Raw genomic sequence first — 20,985 nt, 5'->3', positions numbered from 1 at the left:
GGTCGCCTTCAGATATTCCAAACATGTATCTTCAAAGGACAGTAGGTATTAAGCTGGAAAAGATTAATGGGCTTTATGTCATCGTGTTTGTGTGGCATAAAAGTGAATTGTGCAGATTGATGGATATCTTGGTAAAAACAAATGCATTTTTAAACTACTCTCTTGCCCCTTTCCTGACAAGTTTTAGTGACCATCAAAAGAAATATACTGCGACGTTGCCTTAAATCCTAGGCTGATTTTACAGGTTTTTTCACCTTTAGGAAACTGGAAAAGTTTTAGTTGTTGGGCAACAACCCACACGTGGACTATTAACTACTGGTTATTCTTTAGTCTGTCTGTGTCTATATTAGCACTATCAGACTATCGTGTCTTATTTGTTATATACGCATGTGATATATAAGTAACTGGGACACATACCATTTTGTTGCTGACCATTTGTAAATTCCTCAGAAAACTTTGTTGTAATTTCTTATTTTAGATCCAGATTGCTTCTTTAGGACAGCCACTCTGCTCGTCTGGCAGGTGATTTGTTCACACACAAAAAAATAACAGCTCAGCACAGAGAGTCACCAGGTCCAAAAGGGAAAGCTCTACCTGTCCTTGAACAATACACTCTATTAAAAAGGTATAGAAGGCACAGAGTGGATTCTCTGAAGGAAAATAAGTAACCTTTAAAAAAATAACCGATGTATTAGGGAAAACGAGTGATCGTTGCTGATTCTCACAATACATGGGTACATTGAAAGGATATGCCAGAGGAAAACTGGTGGTGTGCAGTGAAGCTTGTGAACTTTGCTTGTGACCACTGATAGGATTTTTTTTTTTTCCTGTAGCATTTTTGCTTGAGAGAGAACAGGAGAAAAAAATCCCAGGGTCCTGGTCTAGTTCTGCTCCTCTTGTTCTCTGTGACCTTGGGCACATGAAATCTCCACCTGGAGGCAGAGATCTATTGGAACTATCACAAAACTGTAATGCCAACCTGTGTTTGAGATCCGTGGGTGAAAGTGCTTCCCCGCTGGAAAGTGTTACGGTTTTTAATGTGTTTCAGGCACACGGAGATAGGCTTATGCTCTAGTGATAACTGTGGTGGTGTGTCTGGCAGTGATACAGGGAATGATTTGCCCTCGTCTGTTGAATACAAGCAGAGCTGTAGGAACAGGCGCAGGAGACAGGGAGAGGCATGCTGACCATGTTTTAGATTTATCTTGAGTTTCATTGCTAAGTGTGTTGCTACTGCTTTTTGTTTTAGAGGCAGGGATTGCTGCAAAGTCTAATGTACCGTTCCTTTGGGATGTCGTTTGTGTTAATATTTTAAACTTGTAGTAAATTTCGGGGTTTTTTTGTTGTTATGAGCATTTTTGTGTGGTTTATTGTTGTTGTGGTGGTTTTGTTTGTTTTGTTTCATTTTTAAATTGCCTTTGGACTTTTAATTGTCTCTCACTCCTAGCAAAGTATGCATTCCATCATGAAGCAGGATATTAAAGCTCTAATAATAACTTTCTGTTTCTGTTTTTTAACTTCAGTAAGACCACCACAGAAAACATTCCGCTCTTATTTCTGATAAGCATAAATCATTTTATACTTCATATGTTTTGTATCATTTTTTCTTTCAGTGACTGCCTAAGTAATACAATAGTTTAAGGAAGAGTTGCTTTTTCACAGCTAGTCCTCAGCGGGTATTTGCTCTTGACGCGATATCATAACGTTCCATTAATACCAGTACTTGCAGGAGGTTTACGGTAATGTGGATTTGGATTTGGATTTTTTGCTTTGGATTCAAAGAACCTCAAAACTCTAATCCATTAAAATCCAAGACCTTTTTCCTGAGAGCGTACATCGTTCTCTCTCCACCAGCGGGACCGAGGGATGATCTAGAGATGGCGTGTCAGCCTGAAGATGGGCTCCTTGGGGTGCCTGCAAGTTCAAGTAAACAGGAGTGTGTTTTGGCTCAGGTCTGCAGTGGATTTGAAGCTGGGCCAGGTGTAAAGATCTTAAGGCTGGGTGAATTGCTTTTGCGGACATCATCACACAGTTCATTGATTGTCAAATTCACTGTATCGCCAGTCCGACACCTCTGCCCCGCTTAAATCTTGTTATGAGGATGGATGCGGCACCGAAGCTTTGTATTTTCCATAAATACTTGACTGAAGTTCTTTCTGAGAGTAATTCTGCAATTATAGACCGTGATGTCATGCTGAAAGGAGCAGACAGAGCTAGACTCTATGCTTTAGTGATTTCTGTGAAATTAGTAATAATACCAGGAGGCTGAATTTTAATTTACAGTGCTATGAAATGAATAGTTTTTATAGGGCCTGAAGCATTCACCTTTGGAAGTAGAGTGTGAAAACTTCTGTCCTTGACCATGACTCATTCCCAAGTGGGGTGCAGTGCTCTCTGCTCTTTGTTTTCAGTCAGGCAGACTCCTGTCTGGACAGCTGGCCAGATGTGCGCGGTGCTCAGGAAAGCCGTGCCTCTGGCAAAGTGGATCACGGCTGCTGCCAGGGATAAGTCAGATGCCTGTGTTATTTTACAAAGCCGGTATTTCCATCTGTTAGTTGGTTGCAATAGGATTACCGGAGGATCAGATTGGGCAGAGGGTAGGCCAAAGGGGGACTGTCGGCATCAGGAACATCATTTACCGGTATTTTAAGGGGGCAGAAACAGATGTCGGTCTCTTTGAAGTGTACCTCTGCCTGTCGTCAATTCAAGGTGTCAGCTGGGTGCTGGGCGGAGAGGAACTCTGGCAGAAAACCAGAAAAGAGAAAGGTGGAAAATGGTGTCCCTGAAGATAAACGAGAGAGAGATGTGGACTTCAGAAGAGCAAAGTGAGCCTTTGCCGCAGAAATAGAAGACATTTTACAGTGTGCAGGGACCCGCTAGGACACTTGTAGCCTGATCCTGTGGTGCATTAAAAATCTCTTCCTCCTTATTCTTTGCTTCCCACAATTAAGATTTTGATTCCAGGAGGGCATGCCTTGGAAACCTGACTTAGGTGGCCTTGTTCCCTCTGGTCTCTGTCAGGGAATTCTTGTCAGGTAATGAAAGCCAACAGGGCTGCCCGAGCAGCTGCAGTCCAAACAGAGGGAAAATACAGGATTTTGGAGCAGTCGAAGGTTCAGGACTGCTTCCTCGCAGACACTGTAATCAAGACTTAAGGGGTACAGACAGCTCTGAACTGTGACTGTTAAGGATAAGTTCGAGGAAGTATCTGAAGATTTAGAGTAATAAAATTTGAATATCAGAATGAAATTTGAATATCAGAAGAATTCTTAAAGAGGCAAATGTTATTTCTGGCGTTACGGAGTGTAGGCGCTGATCCAAGCACGCTGAAGTCAATAAAAAGCCTCTGTTTGGCTTCGCTGAGTTTTGAATTAAGTCCACAGAATTTTTGATGAAGTAAGAATGTTACAGCAAGCTTCTGGTGTTCGCCATCGCCTTGTGACAATAGGTCCTGGTGGGATCAGGCAAGGGTGTTTCATAAAAGGGATTTGCTACGCATACAAAGAGCAGAAAGCTGCTTCATTCTCTTTGTTGCTTGTTACCATTAATTTGATTTGGGATGGGGAAACATTTTTTGCAAGTTAGCATTGTTTTTCTATTGTGTAGTTTCTGGTAAGATGTAAATTATGATGAAACTTCTTGTCACATATAATAAAAAGCAGTCACTGCCTGCTGGGTAAATGTCTTGGTACTGGGGATTCATATGAAATCCTTGGGATTGCTGAAATGCAGTTGGGTTTATTTTCATTGCAAGTTGTTATTTTCTTAAGACACGAGGTAGCAATGACATCGAAACACTCATTAGATAAAATAGTCTAGAATGTCTTTTGATCTGTTTTCTGCTTCGAATCCGCGCTTGATAACACACAGCTTGGCACCTGGGTGCGCGTACAGCTGTACATGTGACAACATTTGGCATGTCCCGCGGATGGCACTTGGCAATACTTCTTCGGAGCGATGCGTAAGTGCACAACTAAGCACTACTGTCCCCTGAACAGTAAGTCAGAGGAACTGGACAACCTGCCAAATGCCACAGCAAAAGAGCCGAGATAAAAACAGATATTTTCGATCCTAAAATGTATGTAGGTACAGCTGTAGAGTATGAATGCCTCCCGTACTGGTGGCTGCACATGCAGATGTGCGCGTAGACATGCGGTGTCCTCACCCACATCGCAGTAGAGGGAAGGGTCCTTTAGGGAACATGGTGGCTACTTTTAGTTTGCTGGGAAGGCAGGGCTTTTTTCCTGCTCAATGAATCCATTAAAAAAAAGAGCGTAAAGTTGCCCGACAGTGTCAGCAGACTCTTGTCTTTTCACCGTTCCCGTGCTGTGGTGACAGAGCGGTCCCTGAGCACCCACCCAGCCTCCCATGGAGCCTCTTCTAGACCATTAGTGGTCTATGAGTGATCTAACCCAAGGTGCATTAACCCACCAATAAACTTATAACTCACTAGATGCAAAGTGCTCCCAAATTCACCAGGGGGAAAAAAAACAAAAAAAAAAACCCAAACAAATCCCCGCTGAACAAAAAACAACACGACATTTTTTTGCTAACGTCTTTGTATGAAGATCAATGCTGCTGCTATTAAGACCAAGGGTATTTTTATACCCAGTGGAGGGGGTTTCAGTTCACGAGATTTGGCCGTATCCTTGTAAAATCCTGGCGTTAATGACTGACTCTGGGTCCATTCTGCTGCAAAACAGCCTGAGCCCTGTGAGCCGTGCAGAGCCCCAGAAGTTTGCTGAACCTTATCAGGTGCGGCTAATAAAACCACTGGGAAGGTATCCCCCTCAAAATTAAATGGAGCCTGGCAAAGAGAGAAAGGCCCAAGGAAAAAAAAAAAAGAAAATATATCTAAATAAATCAATGTGTGTGCAGCCTGGGCCGTGAAGCTGCCTACTAAGTGAACGGCTCATGCAATTTAACTCCCTTCTTCCTGTGTTGCGGGGCTCTTAATTTGGGGGTTCTTTGATCCACCTATTCATAGCTGCGAAGCGAGCGGAATTTAATCAGGCTGTGACAGGGGATGGGTGATTTTAATACCGGCCTCTAAAAAGGAGCTGTCAATCAAGGACGAGCTTTTAATACCTTCAACTTGCAGCTCCTTTAAACTTCTGCTGCAGTCGAGTGGTGCTTGGTCAGCTGTGGAGGAGACTGGCATCTACAAAAGGCGCCGGGGGCTCTTTGGGCACCCTCGGGGGGGTCCCTGGGGATACTCCCTGCCCTCTCTAAAGGGGCGGCATGAAATGTCTAATCAAGTTGGCATTTCCTAGCCACATGAGAGGAGAGATTTCTTCGTTGAATAAGGAGCGGCTTTCTTAAGTGTGCATCCCAAAAGGCCTGCTGAGCTTTTGTGAGCCAGCGGGCAAGGCAGGTTGGGAGTCACTTGGATTAAACCTTTCCTTATTGTAGCTGGAACGGGAACAGTGGGGACAAGGGTTACTTTCCGTACCTAGTTTCAAGTTATTTTAGCCGAAGATGTTAGATAAAATAGTCAGTGACTGGCAGGATGATACAATATGGTTTAATTTCAGGTTTACTATCTGCCAACACATGCCATTCAATCAGATAAACACAGGATTTCAGCTGTCATCACAATATCTTATGCATACTTAAAAATAGAGCACTTTTTCTCACAGGAAGAAGAAATCGAATAGGTTTATATATAGGATGTATACAGTCAGGAGGCTAGAAATTGTTAAAGTCTGGCGTTTCCAGAGAGATTCCCTGTCTTTAAATTAAGGAATTATATTAGAAGTAGTAGAAATTATCAATATTGCAGAAGTTTTATCATTGTTCGCTGCTCAGAATAAATAAAAGTAAATGGAACACCTTGAGAAGTGGTACTGTATAAAATGAGGGAAATGTCTGTAGTGTTTACAGCAAAGGATATGAGATTATAGAAGGAGCAAGACAACTCAGAACTTCTCTGCATGGTAATATAATCCCTCCTCTGGTTTATACGTTTCTTTTGTCTGTCCTGGTTCTCATATTTGGCCTATCACTGTGATGCTTGAATATCTGCTCGGCTCAGGAGGCAGAGATCGAAGACGACAATCTGGCATCACCCCAGCACTATCCTAAAACAATTTTCACAATAAATGTAATTTAAGCATTCACTGTCTAAAGCTTCCCTCCTGAAAACGCACAACTTTACTTAGGTGGAAACTCTGATATAGGTAAAATGTGACACCACTTGCTGCCGGTGCTTTGCATTATAAATTTGTGAGTACACAGATGAGTATGGCTTTTTGGCTCGAGCACTTAATCAGTATTTTGGTTCTTTATTGTATCCCTTGTGAAGAGAAGCTGATGACACAGTCCAGCGTATTTTTAAGGTCTAGCCCGGTCTGTTTATGAGGGATGCACAGAACAGCTTATTTCTGTGAACATCACACGAGCACACAAGAAAAGGCGGTTTTCTGGCTCACAAATCTGCCACTGTCCTTCCCCGGCAAGCAGCGGCCGGCCCGGCTCTGCCCTGCTGCTTTCTGTCCTGCTCACAAGCCTCTTTCTTCCTTAACACCCACATCACCTGGACCTTCAGTCTTCTGTTTCCCCCCCAGTTTGCTCTTTCAGGTTTTGTAGGCAGCTTTGATTCAGAGATGTACTTGTTAGCAACTGTGAGCGTTTTCCTTCTGTATTCTACCTGGCTGCTCCAAAATGAGCTCTAAAATGATGTCCTGAGCTGCTCAACATAATGGTGTCTTTGAAGCCATGGCTTGTACTTTGCTTCAAAAAGCAGCTCTAGCAAAAGGACAGCGTTTTCTACTGAAGATAAGGGAAAGAAGGCATGTTTTTGAGAGGACTCCTCCCGCTGGTCTCCCTGTGGGGGGGAGGCTGGTGCTTTTTCTCGCATGTGCAAAGGCTCTCTTGAGGAGCTCTGCTACAACTGATCGGCTTATTGCCCGTGGAGACACGAGGAGAGCGTAATGCCAGCCAAGATGCTGAATTCCCTTTGCTTGGGTTTTAAGCTCTCGTGCACTTAGAGAAAAACTTGGTTATCGGGTCGCGGGTCCCTCAGCTCAGCCATCGGAGAGTCTTTTTGACTTCCAGAGTTCCCTCCTGGTGCTGGGTTTTGGCTGCGGAGGCAATTCGTACTGGGCTATGCAAACAGATAAAGAAATAGCGAGGCTAGAGTAAAGTCCAGTGTGGGTGGTTTTCAGTCTTAAAGGCTCTGGAATTCTCTTCTTTATTTTGTTTGGCTTTTTATTTGCTCTCTTTTAGAAAAGCCTTTCACATACAATGGTCTCCCAAACAATTTATTTGAAATCATTGGTGGGTGGCGCATACATTATGGGCTGTGGTTTCATTGATATGCTCAGCCTCGCTAAGTAGATGGCATATTAAATGTTTTATTTACCCTGTGCGCTACCTGTCATCTAATCAGCTTTTGTTTTTGCCGCATTCTGCTTGTATTATAGCAAGAGTAAGTGGTTTCATGTAAATTAAAACCACATGAAACCTTTTAAAGCCATTTTAAAATACTAAATGGTTTTGCAAATAGGTTTGTCGGACAAGGATTGGAAAAAGAGCTCTTTGCTTACCCGTTTACTCTTTTGTATGCTTATTAGAAGCCCCCCATGTGACTTTTTCATCAAACATTGCATCCCAGTACTCATCTAGAATGCCAAAAGTCATTTATACTGTGCTCAAGAGTGGTTTGCGTAAACAGGAGGCAGTTAACAAAGAATACAGTTGTGAGCTGCGATTACAAATGTTATTTTATAAACAACAACACAGATGCACTATAAAGTCAAAACATGCGTCCTTGTGATGTTTCCTTTCTTGCCTGGAGCATAAAAGCCTATTGGCTCTAAAGTGTCTTTGCTTTTATTATTGCCAATGTTCGTGATTGCCATCATTTCACTGTGAATAATTTTGTTTCTTACAGGTGGATCGTATCATCTTCTGCGTCTTTTTGGAGGTTGACTACAAAATTTTCAAGAAGAAAATGGGCGAGTTTTTCCCTCTAGGTAGGTATGCTAATCAAGTGCCATCTGATTTTAAAAAATGATGCAGCAAAAAGACAACAGTTGGCGCCCTTTCTTCTTTCTCTGCCTAAGCCGAATATTAAAATGTGAACTTTCTTTAAAGATCAGCTGCACATAGAGGTTCTGATCCTGGACAAATGCAGACATTTAAAATTCGTGAACCAGCAGAACTACTTGTGATACTGCTTTTGCAAAATCAAGGCCCACTTTTGCATGCTCAGTACAGCCAGTTGCTTCGTTCTCTGCTGTGTTCTTATCTCCTCCTGAAACCTGGGGCATGGCGCTGGCTCTCTTGACTGTGAGAAGAAAATTATTTGCACTAATGTATATAGCTCCCAGTGCATATTGCTTTTCCATGCACTTTGTACATGCTTTGCTCTTTCATTAATGATGCTGGTGGGGGTTCTCTGGGTCTGAAAAGATACCGCAGGGGTTAGAGCCCAACTGTGTCTGAATGAGAACTTTAAACTTGAGCTGTCCCTGTGCAAGAATGAATGGGAGAAAGATGGCTCTCACCGGAGCACTTGGGAAATGTTAGCCATTCATCTTACGTTTCACACAGGAGGTTATTTTCTAGAATTTAAGAAAACCTGGTGGATAGTAAATTTGTTAATCCCCCTCCCCTGCCCCCATGTGTCTGTGATTTATTTTTATCGTTTATCATTAGATATCTGTGCTCCATATCTTTATCAACCCTAACCTTCTCCCATTTTATTTTGTTTTCCGTGATATCAGTCCTACTATATGTGACAAGATCCGGATTTTAGTATTTTGTTTTATCCGCCATTTCAGAAGCGGCAGTCAATTAAATACTCCCCACGCTGTCTGTCTGGTGGAAAGGGTCTTTGAGTGATAGGAAGCAGAGCTTTGGTGTATTGTGAGTCTCTGTTAATTCTACAGGACTGTGTTGTCACAGTAGCCACAGTGGTTTTTTCCTATCGCTTTGGCTGGTAGTATGGAAATGGTGATGTTTCTGTCTCATCTCACTAGGACAAAGCTTTTCATAGACGACTTTGTAATCTCCAGTTGGCAATGACTGGCAGCTGAAACGTAAAGACCTGTTGAATTATTCAGGCGGCATAGAATGGTGTCTAATCGCGTAATAATATTTTTGTCTGGAGCACATTGAACATGCATTCCAAAGACTGCATTGATGTCTAATCCATTCATTATGTGATTTTATTTTTTTGGCCAGTGTACCCCAACACATAGGATAAAGTGGCTGTACTCTGCCTACTGCTTCTGGCTCTGTCCCTGTCCTTCACATTAAGCCAGAGTAGACTACAGTGTCAATTTGTCAAGAAATTAGAGTATTAATGCTCACCTTCATCATTAAGGTGTTTGAAATCATGGATTAAAGTCTGGTATTGTTGTTGTAAAACCCACTTGAGACACGAAGATGCTACAGAGCTGAAGCCCGGTAAGCCCAAAGGGGAAAATGGGAGATTTAGTTCTTTTTTGGGGTTTTCAAAATCTGACATTGTTGAACTCCTCTCTACAGAGAGCGTGCGTGGTTGGATGCCATGTTATAGAAAGACTTAGAATTGCATTATGCCACGTTATGTAGGTGATCAGTTGTACCATAGTTCTAAAAGTAGGTTTATTCTCATGCATGGAAATTTTTGACAGTTTTTTTGCTTGAATTAAAACTGAGAGTGTGATATGTGACCATAGAAAGATGGTCATGGTGGGGACTCTCTAAGGTGCAGCAAATCCAGTGGTTTGCAGCTATGTGACTATACAAAAAGTTGATCCAGTGCTTACACAGGCAGCTGTCTAGAGAAAGATGTTTTAATTCTCAGCAAACAACAAATTTGGTATAGATTGCTAAAAGACCTCAGGACCCATTTTCATAGGCTCCCTGCTGCACATTTCTCATAACTAATGATTTTGAATACCAGTCGATATGATTCTGAATACCAGTTCATATGCCTTAATGACAGTGGTTTGCAGAAGGACCTGACCACCTACTGGCTGGTGAGCTAGAGCTTTAAAAGGAACCAGTTTAGCACCTGAAACTTGATCCCTGCCTCAGTAAAGGATTTCCTGTGATCAGGGCAGTAGTCAGTGATTCAGGAGATCTGATTTTAGTCTTATATCACCATGGACATTTGGTATGTCCTTGTAGGAGTCACTTAGATCTTCAGCTTGTGAGGAGACGGGGAGAGGCAATAAAGATGAGTGCCACCCAAATGAGTCTCCATAAGTATCCCTGGAGAAATGATCAGTAGCTGGCTCTCCCTCCTGGAGGAGTGCCCTAAAAATTAGTGCACAGTCTCAGGCTTGCTTTGCCATCTTGACACTTTTCCGCAGGGTACCACCACTTCAACAGATGCCAGCTGAAGTCAACCCCATCCTAAATTGCCTGTAGCCTACTGGTGAGAACATCAGCTGAAGGTCGGGATGGTGATCACCAGAGAACCATCACGTCTGCATTTGCTGTTTGTTCCTTTTTTCCTGGTTTCTTGTGATTTGCCACCTGGATTTAACATAGTAGACTTTGACGAGTTATCAGCCGCCTCTCCTACTGGAGGGATATTCCATTTCTCTGTAGGACTGGTTTCTTGCACAGAGGACTTAGCCAACATGGCTCTGTGTCAAGGAATTAGCAACTGCCTCTACCTTTGGCAATAAATTCCTGCTATTTAGACTGTGAAAGGAATTGCCAGAAGTCTGGTGTTATTGTTTTGTTTTTAAGTGAATCTATTAATGGAGTGAAATGGGAGTCTTCAAGGTTAGGCTTGCCCTAAATTTAAATTGATAGGACACTATTTGAACACTCACAAGAGAGAATAACACTGAGATATTGCTTTAAGCTTAGAGAAAAAACATTGAGACATTTTTAAAGTGTCTCGCATTCTGAAACATTATGAAATATGTCTGCTTTAATAGACGTGGACAAAAATGCTTAGAAAGAAGAATATATTCACGGAGTTATATACATAAATAGTTATTACTTTAAACCCAGTGCATTAATAAATCCAAAAAGACATCCAAGTGCTTGAGTTAGTCAAGTGATAATGAAATGAAGCTAGAGTTACACCTCAGTGCATTAGAGTAAGTGGAATATAGATATAGGGAAATTGTTCCATTAGTTGAACATATCATTAGGCCTGTTTTGCGAGTGGAATGCCAAAGAAATTAGTCGAGTAATAGTACTGATATTAAGACAACTGCCAAGAGCCTTGTCATTTGCAAACTTTAAATATATAGGAGGAAGAGACAGACTTCTAAGTAATTTCACATCTCAGGAGCGTAGCAAAGCTGTTCAGTAACAGACCAGTTGTCACAGTCTCAGCATTTCTGATTTAATCTCGGTAATCAGTAGCCTGTACAGAACCCGAGCCAAAGCCAACGTGCTCCAAGAGGGAGCACCACTTAATCTTTAACTCAGACTTAGGATCTCATCCTAGTGGTCGTCCAGAAAAGCACTGGTTCAGAAAGTAAAGGGTCCTGGTCCACGCAATTTTCTGTTGAACCTCTGGGGTTTTTGCTGAGGAGTTTTTGTATGTCCTGATAGAAAAAGAGCAAGGATGGAAGACGGTTTTGGTAGAAGTACCAACCTTCTGTGCTGAAGATGGATCGCTGTTCTAACATTAGGTGCAACACACTGAATTTTTTTTTTTTTTTTTCTTTTTTTACCCGTTGGGTCGTATCTCCTACTGGAAAGAGATAGCCCAGACATTCTCCCTTCAGCTATGTTGGGAAATTCTCTCTGCTTGATCCAAGGGAATGTCTTGCTACTTATCTTTCAGGCAAATAAAACATCCTTGCCTGCAGTTCTGGCTCAGATGTGTAGTTCTTACATTGCTGGATTCATTGCTACTAGTATTATCAGTGAGCTTTCCAGGAAAGGAGCTGATACTCATACCATTTTTTCCCTTTGAATTCATCATTTCTTCTAACAGAATTCTGCATGGAGCCTAGATACCAGGCATTACTTATATTGCTAAATATATGTATTTATAAGACTGACCAGGAAATGGTATAAAAAGTCTCCCTTGGAAAGCTAAATTTGCCAACATTTACCTTGCAGTGATACACACTTCTAGGATACTGTTTGTAGGAGTAAGATAAATTAAGAGTATTTGTAAACAGTTGCCAGCTGGAGGCAAAGATACCTTTTTTTTTTCTCCTGTATACTGTGTATACCCAGCTACATAATAAGTCAGATAGATAATCTTGTAGGGACCTTTGACAAATGCCTATTTTTCATTTTGGCTGTTGTATATTACAAAAGGTTTATCTTAAATTGTAATGCTTAAAGTGTTTCTAGATCTACCACCTGTTATCAGTGGATTGGAGAGGGAAATAATTTTTTCTGAAAATGTTCTTCAGACAAAAATAATGTTATAAAGTGTACGTACTGTGAAGCTGCAGCATTCAGGGTTATATTACATTCTTACTACTTTAAACAGAATAACAAAATTACTTCACTAAAACATCACTAAAATTGTTAGAGAGAAGACAGGTTTGCACTTTTATTAGACCAATTGATAGACAGAAGATGCAAGCTTTTAGACTCCGTGTCCCTTCAGAGCTAATGAAAGGATGCTGAGCCCAAGAGCGTGTTCTTTTCTTTTTTTTTTTTTTGCTGAGCCATATCAGTTGTGTTAGGAAAAAGAGAGAGAAATTGCTTCATCTTGAAAAAACTTTCTCTCCCCTCTCTTCCAGGTTGTGACATTTAATGCATTTTCTGCTTTTATCTTGGTTGGCAAAAACACTGTGTCCCCCCCGCAGCCCCCCCTAAAAACCAACATATGGATAAGAGCTACTGTCTTGCATTAATCCTCCTGTTACTTCAGGAGGATGCACAGCATCCTCGTTGTGCGTAAATGTGCAAATATGTTACAATTGCAGAGGAAGTTCATTGTTAAGAGATCTACCAGGCTCAGAATCAAATTGGGAACTGTCTAAATGGCTGAATGAAGGGCTTTGTATTAAAAAGGTAGGTCCCTGCACTAATACGTGAGTGAACTCTCAAGCAGAGATTGTAATTTCTGTACTGGTTTTGAGAAGCATCGCCCTCTCCCCTCGCTATGGCAGACTTCACCAGGGCTAAAGCAGTCCTCAGTGTGAGCAAAGGAATCGTAAGTTAGCCCTTAGTAACTAATCCTGTATCAAATGGGTAATTCACTTGATAAATTTAGCCTCTCTATTTGCATTTGCAGTGTTCATGAGCCAATTCGTTTCCTTAATTCATCACCTGAATGTATTCCACAAAATATTTTTCATGGGCTTTATTTTACTATGTGGATAGGTGCCAAGCAGTTTACTGGAAGTACCCGGTATGCTTTATCTGAGATTTCACCTGGGTAGTGATTTGCCTCATAAATCATGAGGCTCTGTTTTTTCCGACTGGTTCAGGCAGGCGTGCAAAGGCCACCGGGGCCTCCCAGAAACACAAGTTAGGGAGTAAGATTTGAGGAATTTGGAATCCTTTTGGCCTTCTCCTCCTGATCAATGAGGGCCATCCTGAAGGTTTTGGTTGCAAGTACTTTTCCCATCTCCACACAGAATTTTCAGGTTGTCGTGTTCACAGCTGATAACCGCCTGTGTGTTTTCGCAGGTTTAAACTAGAGGCAGTCAAACTGTCATCCCCTTTTCTTCGCTGCTTTCACTCACAAAGCTTTCAAGACCCTGTGTACGGGCTGGGTCCTTGCTGATGACACGGAGTCTACATCTGTCTCCAGATACCTGCTGTGGGTACGTGAGCACGTCTGGGGCTGAGCAGAAGCTGGGACAGAGCTGGAGTGACCGGTCATGGCAGCAGCAGGTTGGGACGTGGTGTCACAGTCTTTGGTCTGTGCCCTGGTTGTGGGCAGGATCACCTGCAGCCCAGACCTGTTTGCTGGGAGGAGCACAATGAGTTTCACTTCCCCGGCACCACAGCTCTGATGGAGCTGGTGTCCCTGTTGTTGTGTTGGGTGCTCAGGGGACTCTCTGGCTTCTGTGGCTTGTGAAACTCTTGACGTGTCACTTGAAGGTCCTGCTTGCCTCTTCAGATGGTGAATGTGCAATGAGATGGTGCATGACCATGCGTCCCTTTCCCAGGGCTGTGTATCAAGCTGTTGTGAGCCTACCAGGATACCACTCGGTATTTATGCATTCACAGCCATTTGGACTGTGCTTTTGGAGAAGCTGTGACACACTGGCGATTTCACATGGGTATGAAATATGCTCCTGCACTCCTTCGAGCTGTCTTTGCATTGGAGGATGTCGTCCTCAGATGGCTTCTGCAAGACCCCTCGCTGAAGGACTTAATTCAAAACAGCTGGGGAGAAGCAGGGCCCTGCTGTTCCGCATGATGGTTCCTTGTCCCCCGGTAGCGGAGGCTTCGAAGGAAGCACCAACCGTATGGGGGAGCTGGAGAAGCCTCTGCACCAGAGTAGGATGCTGGCTTTGCTCCAGTTCTCTCTCGCAGCACCTAGAGATCCTGATAAGGTACACTCCAATGTAAATAGGATGCTATAAAAATCGTTCTCAATCTAGAAGTTTACTATAGCCATAATGCTTAAAATATCTGTCCATTTCAAAAGATGTCCGAAACAATTTACCTCATAAAATTTCAAGCTAACTAAAAGCTAACGGTGTTTGTTAAACTGTAAACCAAAATTTTTCTGTGGCTTTTTGTCTTCATTTGCTGTGGCAATGACGGTGCCAGTCCTACCACTCATTGACCCCTTCTGCCCGCGTCTCAATGTAGCGCAGGAGGATGAACAAGAAGCAGCTCAGTGGTGTCTGGGAGGCAGAGTCTGTAACTGATGGCTCAGATACTATTTTTAGGACCTTAGACATGCAGACCCAGGGAAGGTTCCTAACACCTTCTAACATGGCAGTGGGTTTCCAGTACCTAATAAAAAGTTAATGGGCAGTTTTCTGCTTTAATTTCAACCATAATAAAGCTTCCTGCTACGATCACTTCTGAATTATTTCCTGGCTGACTGCTGACAGAGCATTGCTCTAGCCTTTGGCTGTGTGTTGCAAGTACGGGTCACCTCAAAATCTGGGCTCGGGTCCTCTGCTTGTACATGGTTTGACAGAGGCTCGCGATATTGTTGGTGTTGGTCTCTTCTCCCAAGTAGCAAGTGATAGGACGAGAGGAAATGGCCTCAAGTTGCACCAAAGGAGGTTAAATTGGATATTAGGAAAAAATTGTCACAGAAAAGGTTGTCAGGCATTGGAACAGGCTGCCCAGGGCAGTGGTGGAGTCACCATCCCTGGAGGTGCTTAAAAGGTGTGTAGACAAGGTTGTTAGGGACATGATTTAGTGCCAGGGTCGAGTTATGGTTGGACTCGATGATCCTGAGGGTCTCTTCCAACTGAAATGATTCTATGATTCCGTGACTGTCTGGAAAATTGTTTGCTTCCTCATTCCTGATAACAGCAATGGCACCCCTTGGAGCAGGGGCTGGGCAGACAATGGGACCAGAACCTACTGAAGTGCTGTTGTCAGGAGTATTTGCTTTACTAAAGGGAATGTCCTCTTCTTTGCTCCAGTAGTATCTTGTAGACGTTTTCTTTATCTCCTTTTGTGAGGCTGACAGTGGAGCCTGCAGTCAGTCCAGTAGTTGGGGGAAATGGCTGTTTCTATCTATTTGTCCACTCACTCCAAATCCCTGAGCTCTCCAGCTCCTGGGAGACACCTGGATAAGGGCTGTGTTGAAACGACGACGTGGCAGGCAATGAGGATGCCCTTGAAGGCATGGCGGTCACGCAGATGCAAGAGCCAGGCTGCTGCATGATGAGTGCAGTAATTAGAAAGGTGAATATGGAGCAATTATTTACCATCTCTTGTAACAGAAGAAGTGCAGGGTGTCCCAGGAAATGATGAATCAGGATGAAAACAAGCAAAAGGAAGTCGTTTTTCACCCAGCACATAGTTAGGATATAAGAATGCTTGCTATGAGGTGCTGCGGAGCCTGCGGGTCTTAAATATAGTTAAAAAAAGGATTATCCCAACCAACAGAGGACTGGTCCGACAGTGGCTGTTAATCACCATGGTCTATATGTAATAGGCTCAGGGAGAGACTGGTAGGGAAATGTGTTCCTGTTCTGTTCTGTACTCTGTCCTTCGCACACAGATGCCTGGCACCAGAAGGTGACCAAGCAGAAGCTTTTTCTGTATAACATGTTACGTGAATACATCTTTGATCAGGGATCTTTTCTTCCTGCTGTGCTGCATTTCGTGGCATCCCATGTAAAGCATTCCAAATGCATTTTATGTCACGTTCAAAAATATCCTGTCCTCTCTGGTCACTGACACTGAGTCACTTTGTGTGCTTGAGTGCTTCTAATTGCAAAGGATGCAGTTAAATTTGTGTTTGTCTCATTTGATTGCATCTGCCTTAAGTTACTGATGAGATTTTGTTAGAAGGTTGTATTTAGAAATGTGTCACCACATGCAAAACATACCATTTCGTGTGTGACTATTATATTAGCATACACGTGGGTGAGAAATCCACTTTAGCACTTGTGTAAACAAAACTCAGTTGTTTTCAGTATTGTAGGGCAGGGAGGAAATAAGAAATTTTTACAATAGGTTCTTTTTTAAAAACTGATGTGTATTTTCCCAAGGATTGCCTCATTCTTTTTGTGTAAGGTAGAAGCATCTGGGAAATAGAAATCCAAATCTGACCCTGGTTGTGAGCACCGTTTCCTGCACTGGAACAATGTTGTCCAGTTCACTCGCAGTGGGAATGGCAGCTACCGCATAGCCTTTACATGCAGCTGAGGCTCGTACGGGTATATGTATTTTACAGCAGATCAAGTGATACGGTACATAAAAGAAGCCATCTATGTGGTGACAAAAAAAAAAACCCCAGTGCCTAACTTCTTAGGAGGCTGGTACTAAGGATTTCTATTTGATACGGCTTCAAAAGCTACAAACACATTTTACATTCACTGAGATTCTGGTGTTGTGGGACTGGTGTAACTAAGCAACACGGGAAGAAAAACTGCACCAGTGCTGCAGTAAGGCCAGGATGTGCAGAGTGTATCAGGGGAAGTTTCTTTATAATCAGACTAAAAAGTTTGATTACACTTGCTTAGTGTCAGGTGGAGGTTTATATAGTGCCTATTGCTTTGTATGAGGATTGCATGATTAAAGGATACAAATGTTCAGAACCAAAAGATGTCCTATTTCCTCTTCCAAAGCAGAAAAATGTGGGGTTTTGTTAAGGATCCTTTTGTTTTACCTTTTTTATTTTTTGCTTCTTCCTCTTAAAAGCACTGAGGATGAGGGAAAGCTTTATGGAAAATACAAATTTTTACAAGTAGAGACAAGAGTCAGGCCTGGGTTTAGTTGATCTCATCTGGTGGGGATTTCCACATCTGCTTTTCCTCAAAGAAAATGTTCCCTTTTTCTGTGCTGTTGGTCAGTCTGTTGTATTCTCCTGGTGGAGAATTGAGTTGGAGGGATCAGAACAACCCAAATTGTTCATGAGCTCCTAGGTTATTGTGAGCTTCATATGTATGTTCGGGCTTCATCAGACACTAGAGTGTTCTCATGTGTTTTACTATGCTACAAAAACATTGACTCTTTTAGGTTAAGATGGACATAGAGCCTGTACACTATTGTAGAGCTTCTGTTGGGTAGCAGCAATGGCCATAAGCAATAAAAAAAGTGATTTTTTTCGATTACTAAGTATTGAGGCATGAGACGTGATTATAAAGCTCCTTAAGGATATTAAGATGATCGTGTATGTAAGTGGGTGAAACTTTGGGACAAAGTTTTGGAAAGACAAGTGCAGTAGAGAGAAATTTGGAGAGTGAGAACCCACTTGGTGCTGGAAACCTGATATTATCGTGGTTTAGACCGTTTGCATCAGCCGGGTGCCCTGGCCCACGCTGCTCCCACTCCCAGGTTGGACACGAGAAGCTTTTCGTTTGAGCAAGCAGAGACTGCCCCAAAATGGGATTCATTTTCCTCAATGTTGTGAGACTTGTGCTGCACATCTTCTGTTATTCTAGTGAAAACCATACAGGCAGATCATGGAATACCTGCTAGGCGAATCCTTGACTGCAGGAACTTTTTCATCTGGACTCCTGTTTTTGTATAGCAGACAAGCTCAATGGGATGGCTGCAGCTGTCAGTGCTGGAAGGTTTTGTGGGTTTTCTGGGGGTTGGTGTTTTTTTGAGGCATCAGCAGCATGATCACCAACCTCTCTTTAACCTCCTGTACAGCTCTGCCCATCTCCTTGCTCTGTTTGCCGGTGCGTGTGTGCACAAGCCTCTGAGGGGAGTTTGGCGCATCCCCACCATCCCCTCCCAAGCCCTCCTGGGGTTATGTTCAGTACACGGAGCCGCACGTGCAAGGAGGAGCAGACCGAGACACACGGGTTGGCTGGAAATAAGGAAATGGCTGGAAATTAGGAAGCAGCAGAAGTGCTGAGGAAAGGAGCAAATCCTGAAGGATGAGACGAGGCAGCTGAGGAGAGGGTAGAGGAGGAAGGCAGGGGGAGCCAGCAGTGTGCGGTGCCCAGGCCCTGAACGCAGACCGAAGAGCAGCCTCCTGCTCTCCTGTAAGAGCTTTTCAATGCCTGCACAGTTAAAAATAAAAGGTGTTTGTACAGCCTTGACTCTCGGCGTGCTAACGTGAAGAAGAATGCAAATAGAAGCGTGAGCAACAAGGAGGAGGCGGTTTAATGGCTTTGGGGATTAGCAGCGGTATTTAGAGCCTTTCACCTCTCTGTTCCTAACATAAATCTTAACACAGATTGATGGTTTTAGCCATCTGGCTTGTGTATGCTTGTATGCAATGACTAGTGAGACAGAGAAAGAACCTGACCAGCAAGGTAAAAGAAGAAACGAAAAAAGGTATATGACAGAGGGCGGCGTTTTCTTCTCCATGTCAGTAAGAGCAGGTATGGTGCAATTACTCTGTTTCACAGAGCTCAGCACGTTACAAGGGAGAGAGGAATAACGAGTAATAGGCATCACTTAGTACATGACTCTACTGTGAAGCCTCTGACTTACACGGATGTGTATGCTCTGAGCAACCTGGTCCCAAATGCAAAGCTCTGTGACCTTTAGAGGTGCGTTAGAGGTGTTACCCCAGATTATATGAGAGCTAGAGGGTGAGTTTCAATCATATGTTGACTCTCAAGTGTCAATTATTTTATACTTCACTGGAAACACTCCTCCCATACATCACCCATCTGATTACCCTTATTTATATACTATGGTGCAATTTATATGGTGTAAAATTTTGCGCTTTCTACCATGTGACACATTTTGGATTAGATGACTCCTTGTATCCTGAGCCTTCTAAAGACTGATGCGAGTTTTCTTGGGGATGGGCTGACCGTTGCAGGAGTCAGTGGTAGTTTTACTCTCACTCCAGGTTGCAAGGTGCGTTATTCCTCATTCCTGTTCCACCGAGGTCATCTTGGTAGAGCTTCCCAAAATCCAGGGCTTTAATGGGGAAGCCATGTGAGAGGTTGCTGTTCTGCTTCTCCAGATGGGAGAGTAAATCAAGAGCGGGTATATACATGCACATACTATAGCGTGTTTTCCTAGTCAGTTATTTTTCAACAGCTCCTAAGTAAGGGGTGAGAGTTACAGAGGATCTCACCTCTGGCCTTTCAAATGGGGAAGTTTGGGCAAGAAATATGAACGATATGTCTTTAAGAAAATTATCTACTGGTGACAAAGACCGCATTCTTGGGTTCTTCCCTGGTTTTACTCAGTTTGGCTTTGGGATTGATTGTGCTGCATATTTCAAACCAAAGCAAACCTCTAAGATGCAAACCTCTTAGATGGGGTAAAAAAATGCATAGGGAATATTAAAAAAAAAACAAAAAAACCCACCAGTCTTTGCACTGATTTTGCTTTATATTAGGCATGTAGAGCTTCAGTAAAAAATATTTTTACTTGCTTTTACTTCTTCAGACGAAATAACCAAGAAACTGCCTGTAATACCATTATTCTAGGGGGAAAGTGAATGAATTTTGGCTTTAGATTTCAAAACCACTGGTTTTTATCTCAAATAATTGATTTTGGCATAGAACCCTGACAGCTAAACATGGTGTTTTTCACTTCAGCCAACCACACCAAGGTCAGTGAAAGAGACTGCGTTATGTTTGACAGGGAGGCTCTTCCACCAGATGCATTAATAATGTGAGAGTAAGAATTATAGACACATGAAATGACTGGGGAGTGCTGCGTGCCAAAGTGAAAGTCAGATTTAGATCTAGGTTGGGGTAGAATCTTCAACGGCACCACGATGACCTGGAGATCGTGTCGCTAAGTGATTGGGAGCCCAACTTCCATTTTCAGAACTGGCATAAGTACTTTACTGCCTTTCAGCAAGACTTAGGTTCCCTTCCCCAGGAAAAACAGCCTTTAATTCACAATTAATTCACAAAAGCAGTCTTTGCCTCTTCATAATTATATTGCATAATGACTTCACTACTTTTTAATAACATTAGATTTCTTGTCTGTGTCCATTATCACCAGCTTAGAAGCTATTCTGTTGCTTTGGGAATTTCTTATTCCAAGTCACTTACAGAACTATAATTAAGAACTTCTGCAGAAGACCAGGTGATATATGTATGTTAAGCTATCACATTCTGCTGATTTAGTGTCAAGCCTTAGATTAATTTGAAATTTTGGCATGCTGGTTTCATTATAAACACTTCCATGGAAAGAACATGTTATTGGAAACTGAATAATTAATAATCTCTGTGTTAACCAAATGTTTTTTGAGTGGTTTGCTGAAAAATGTCAGGACTCCAGTTGAAAATCCTGGCTCTGATGAAGTCAGTGGCAGAATTCTCATTGGGTTTAACAAGATTTTTCATTTTCTTATCTCAAAAATGACTTGTCGAAGCTCCTTAAAGTTTCTGCATACAGATCTATATTTGTGTAGTAGGAGTCCATGTGCCATTTTGATCTCTAAAAGCATTGTTTGCAGAATAAGGAGAAAGGAGGTAAAATGTGCAGTGACTCTTTTTCAGTCCTGATCCTTTGGGCCGGACTAAAACATAC

General features: G+C 42.5%; 1 protein-coding gene across 5 annotated transcripts in view; it reads left to right on the top strand.

The window, feature by feature from the left end:
- Positions 1–20,985, top strand: part of MACROD2 (mono-ADP ribosylhydrolase 2) — an 857,870-nt gene that overhangs the window by 761,380 nt on the left and 75,505 nt on the right. For all 5 annotated transcript variants that reach the window (XM_065632892.1, XM_065632891.1, XM_065632889.1 and 2 more), the window contains exon 9: positions 7,895–7,976. In XM_065632892.1, the coding sequence (XP_065488964.1) occupies positions 7,895–7,976 (82 nt within the window). The remainder of the gene's footprint in view (positions 1–7,894; positions 7,977–20,985) is intronic.

Source organism: Caloenas nicobarica, chromosome 3 (assembly GCF_036013445.1).
Source record: "Caloenas nicobarica isolate bCalNic1 chromosome 3, bCalNic1.hap1, whole genome shotgun sequence".
Lineage (NCBI taxonomy): Eukaryota > Metazoa > Chordata > Aves > Columbiformes > Columbidae > Caloenas > Caloenas nicobarica.
Note: the sequence above shows the minus strand (reverse complement) of the source record. Positions and strands in the feature narration are given on the sequence as shown.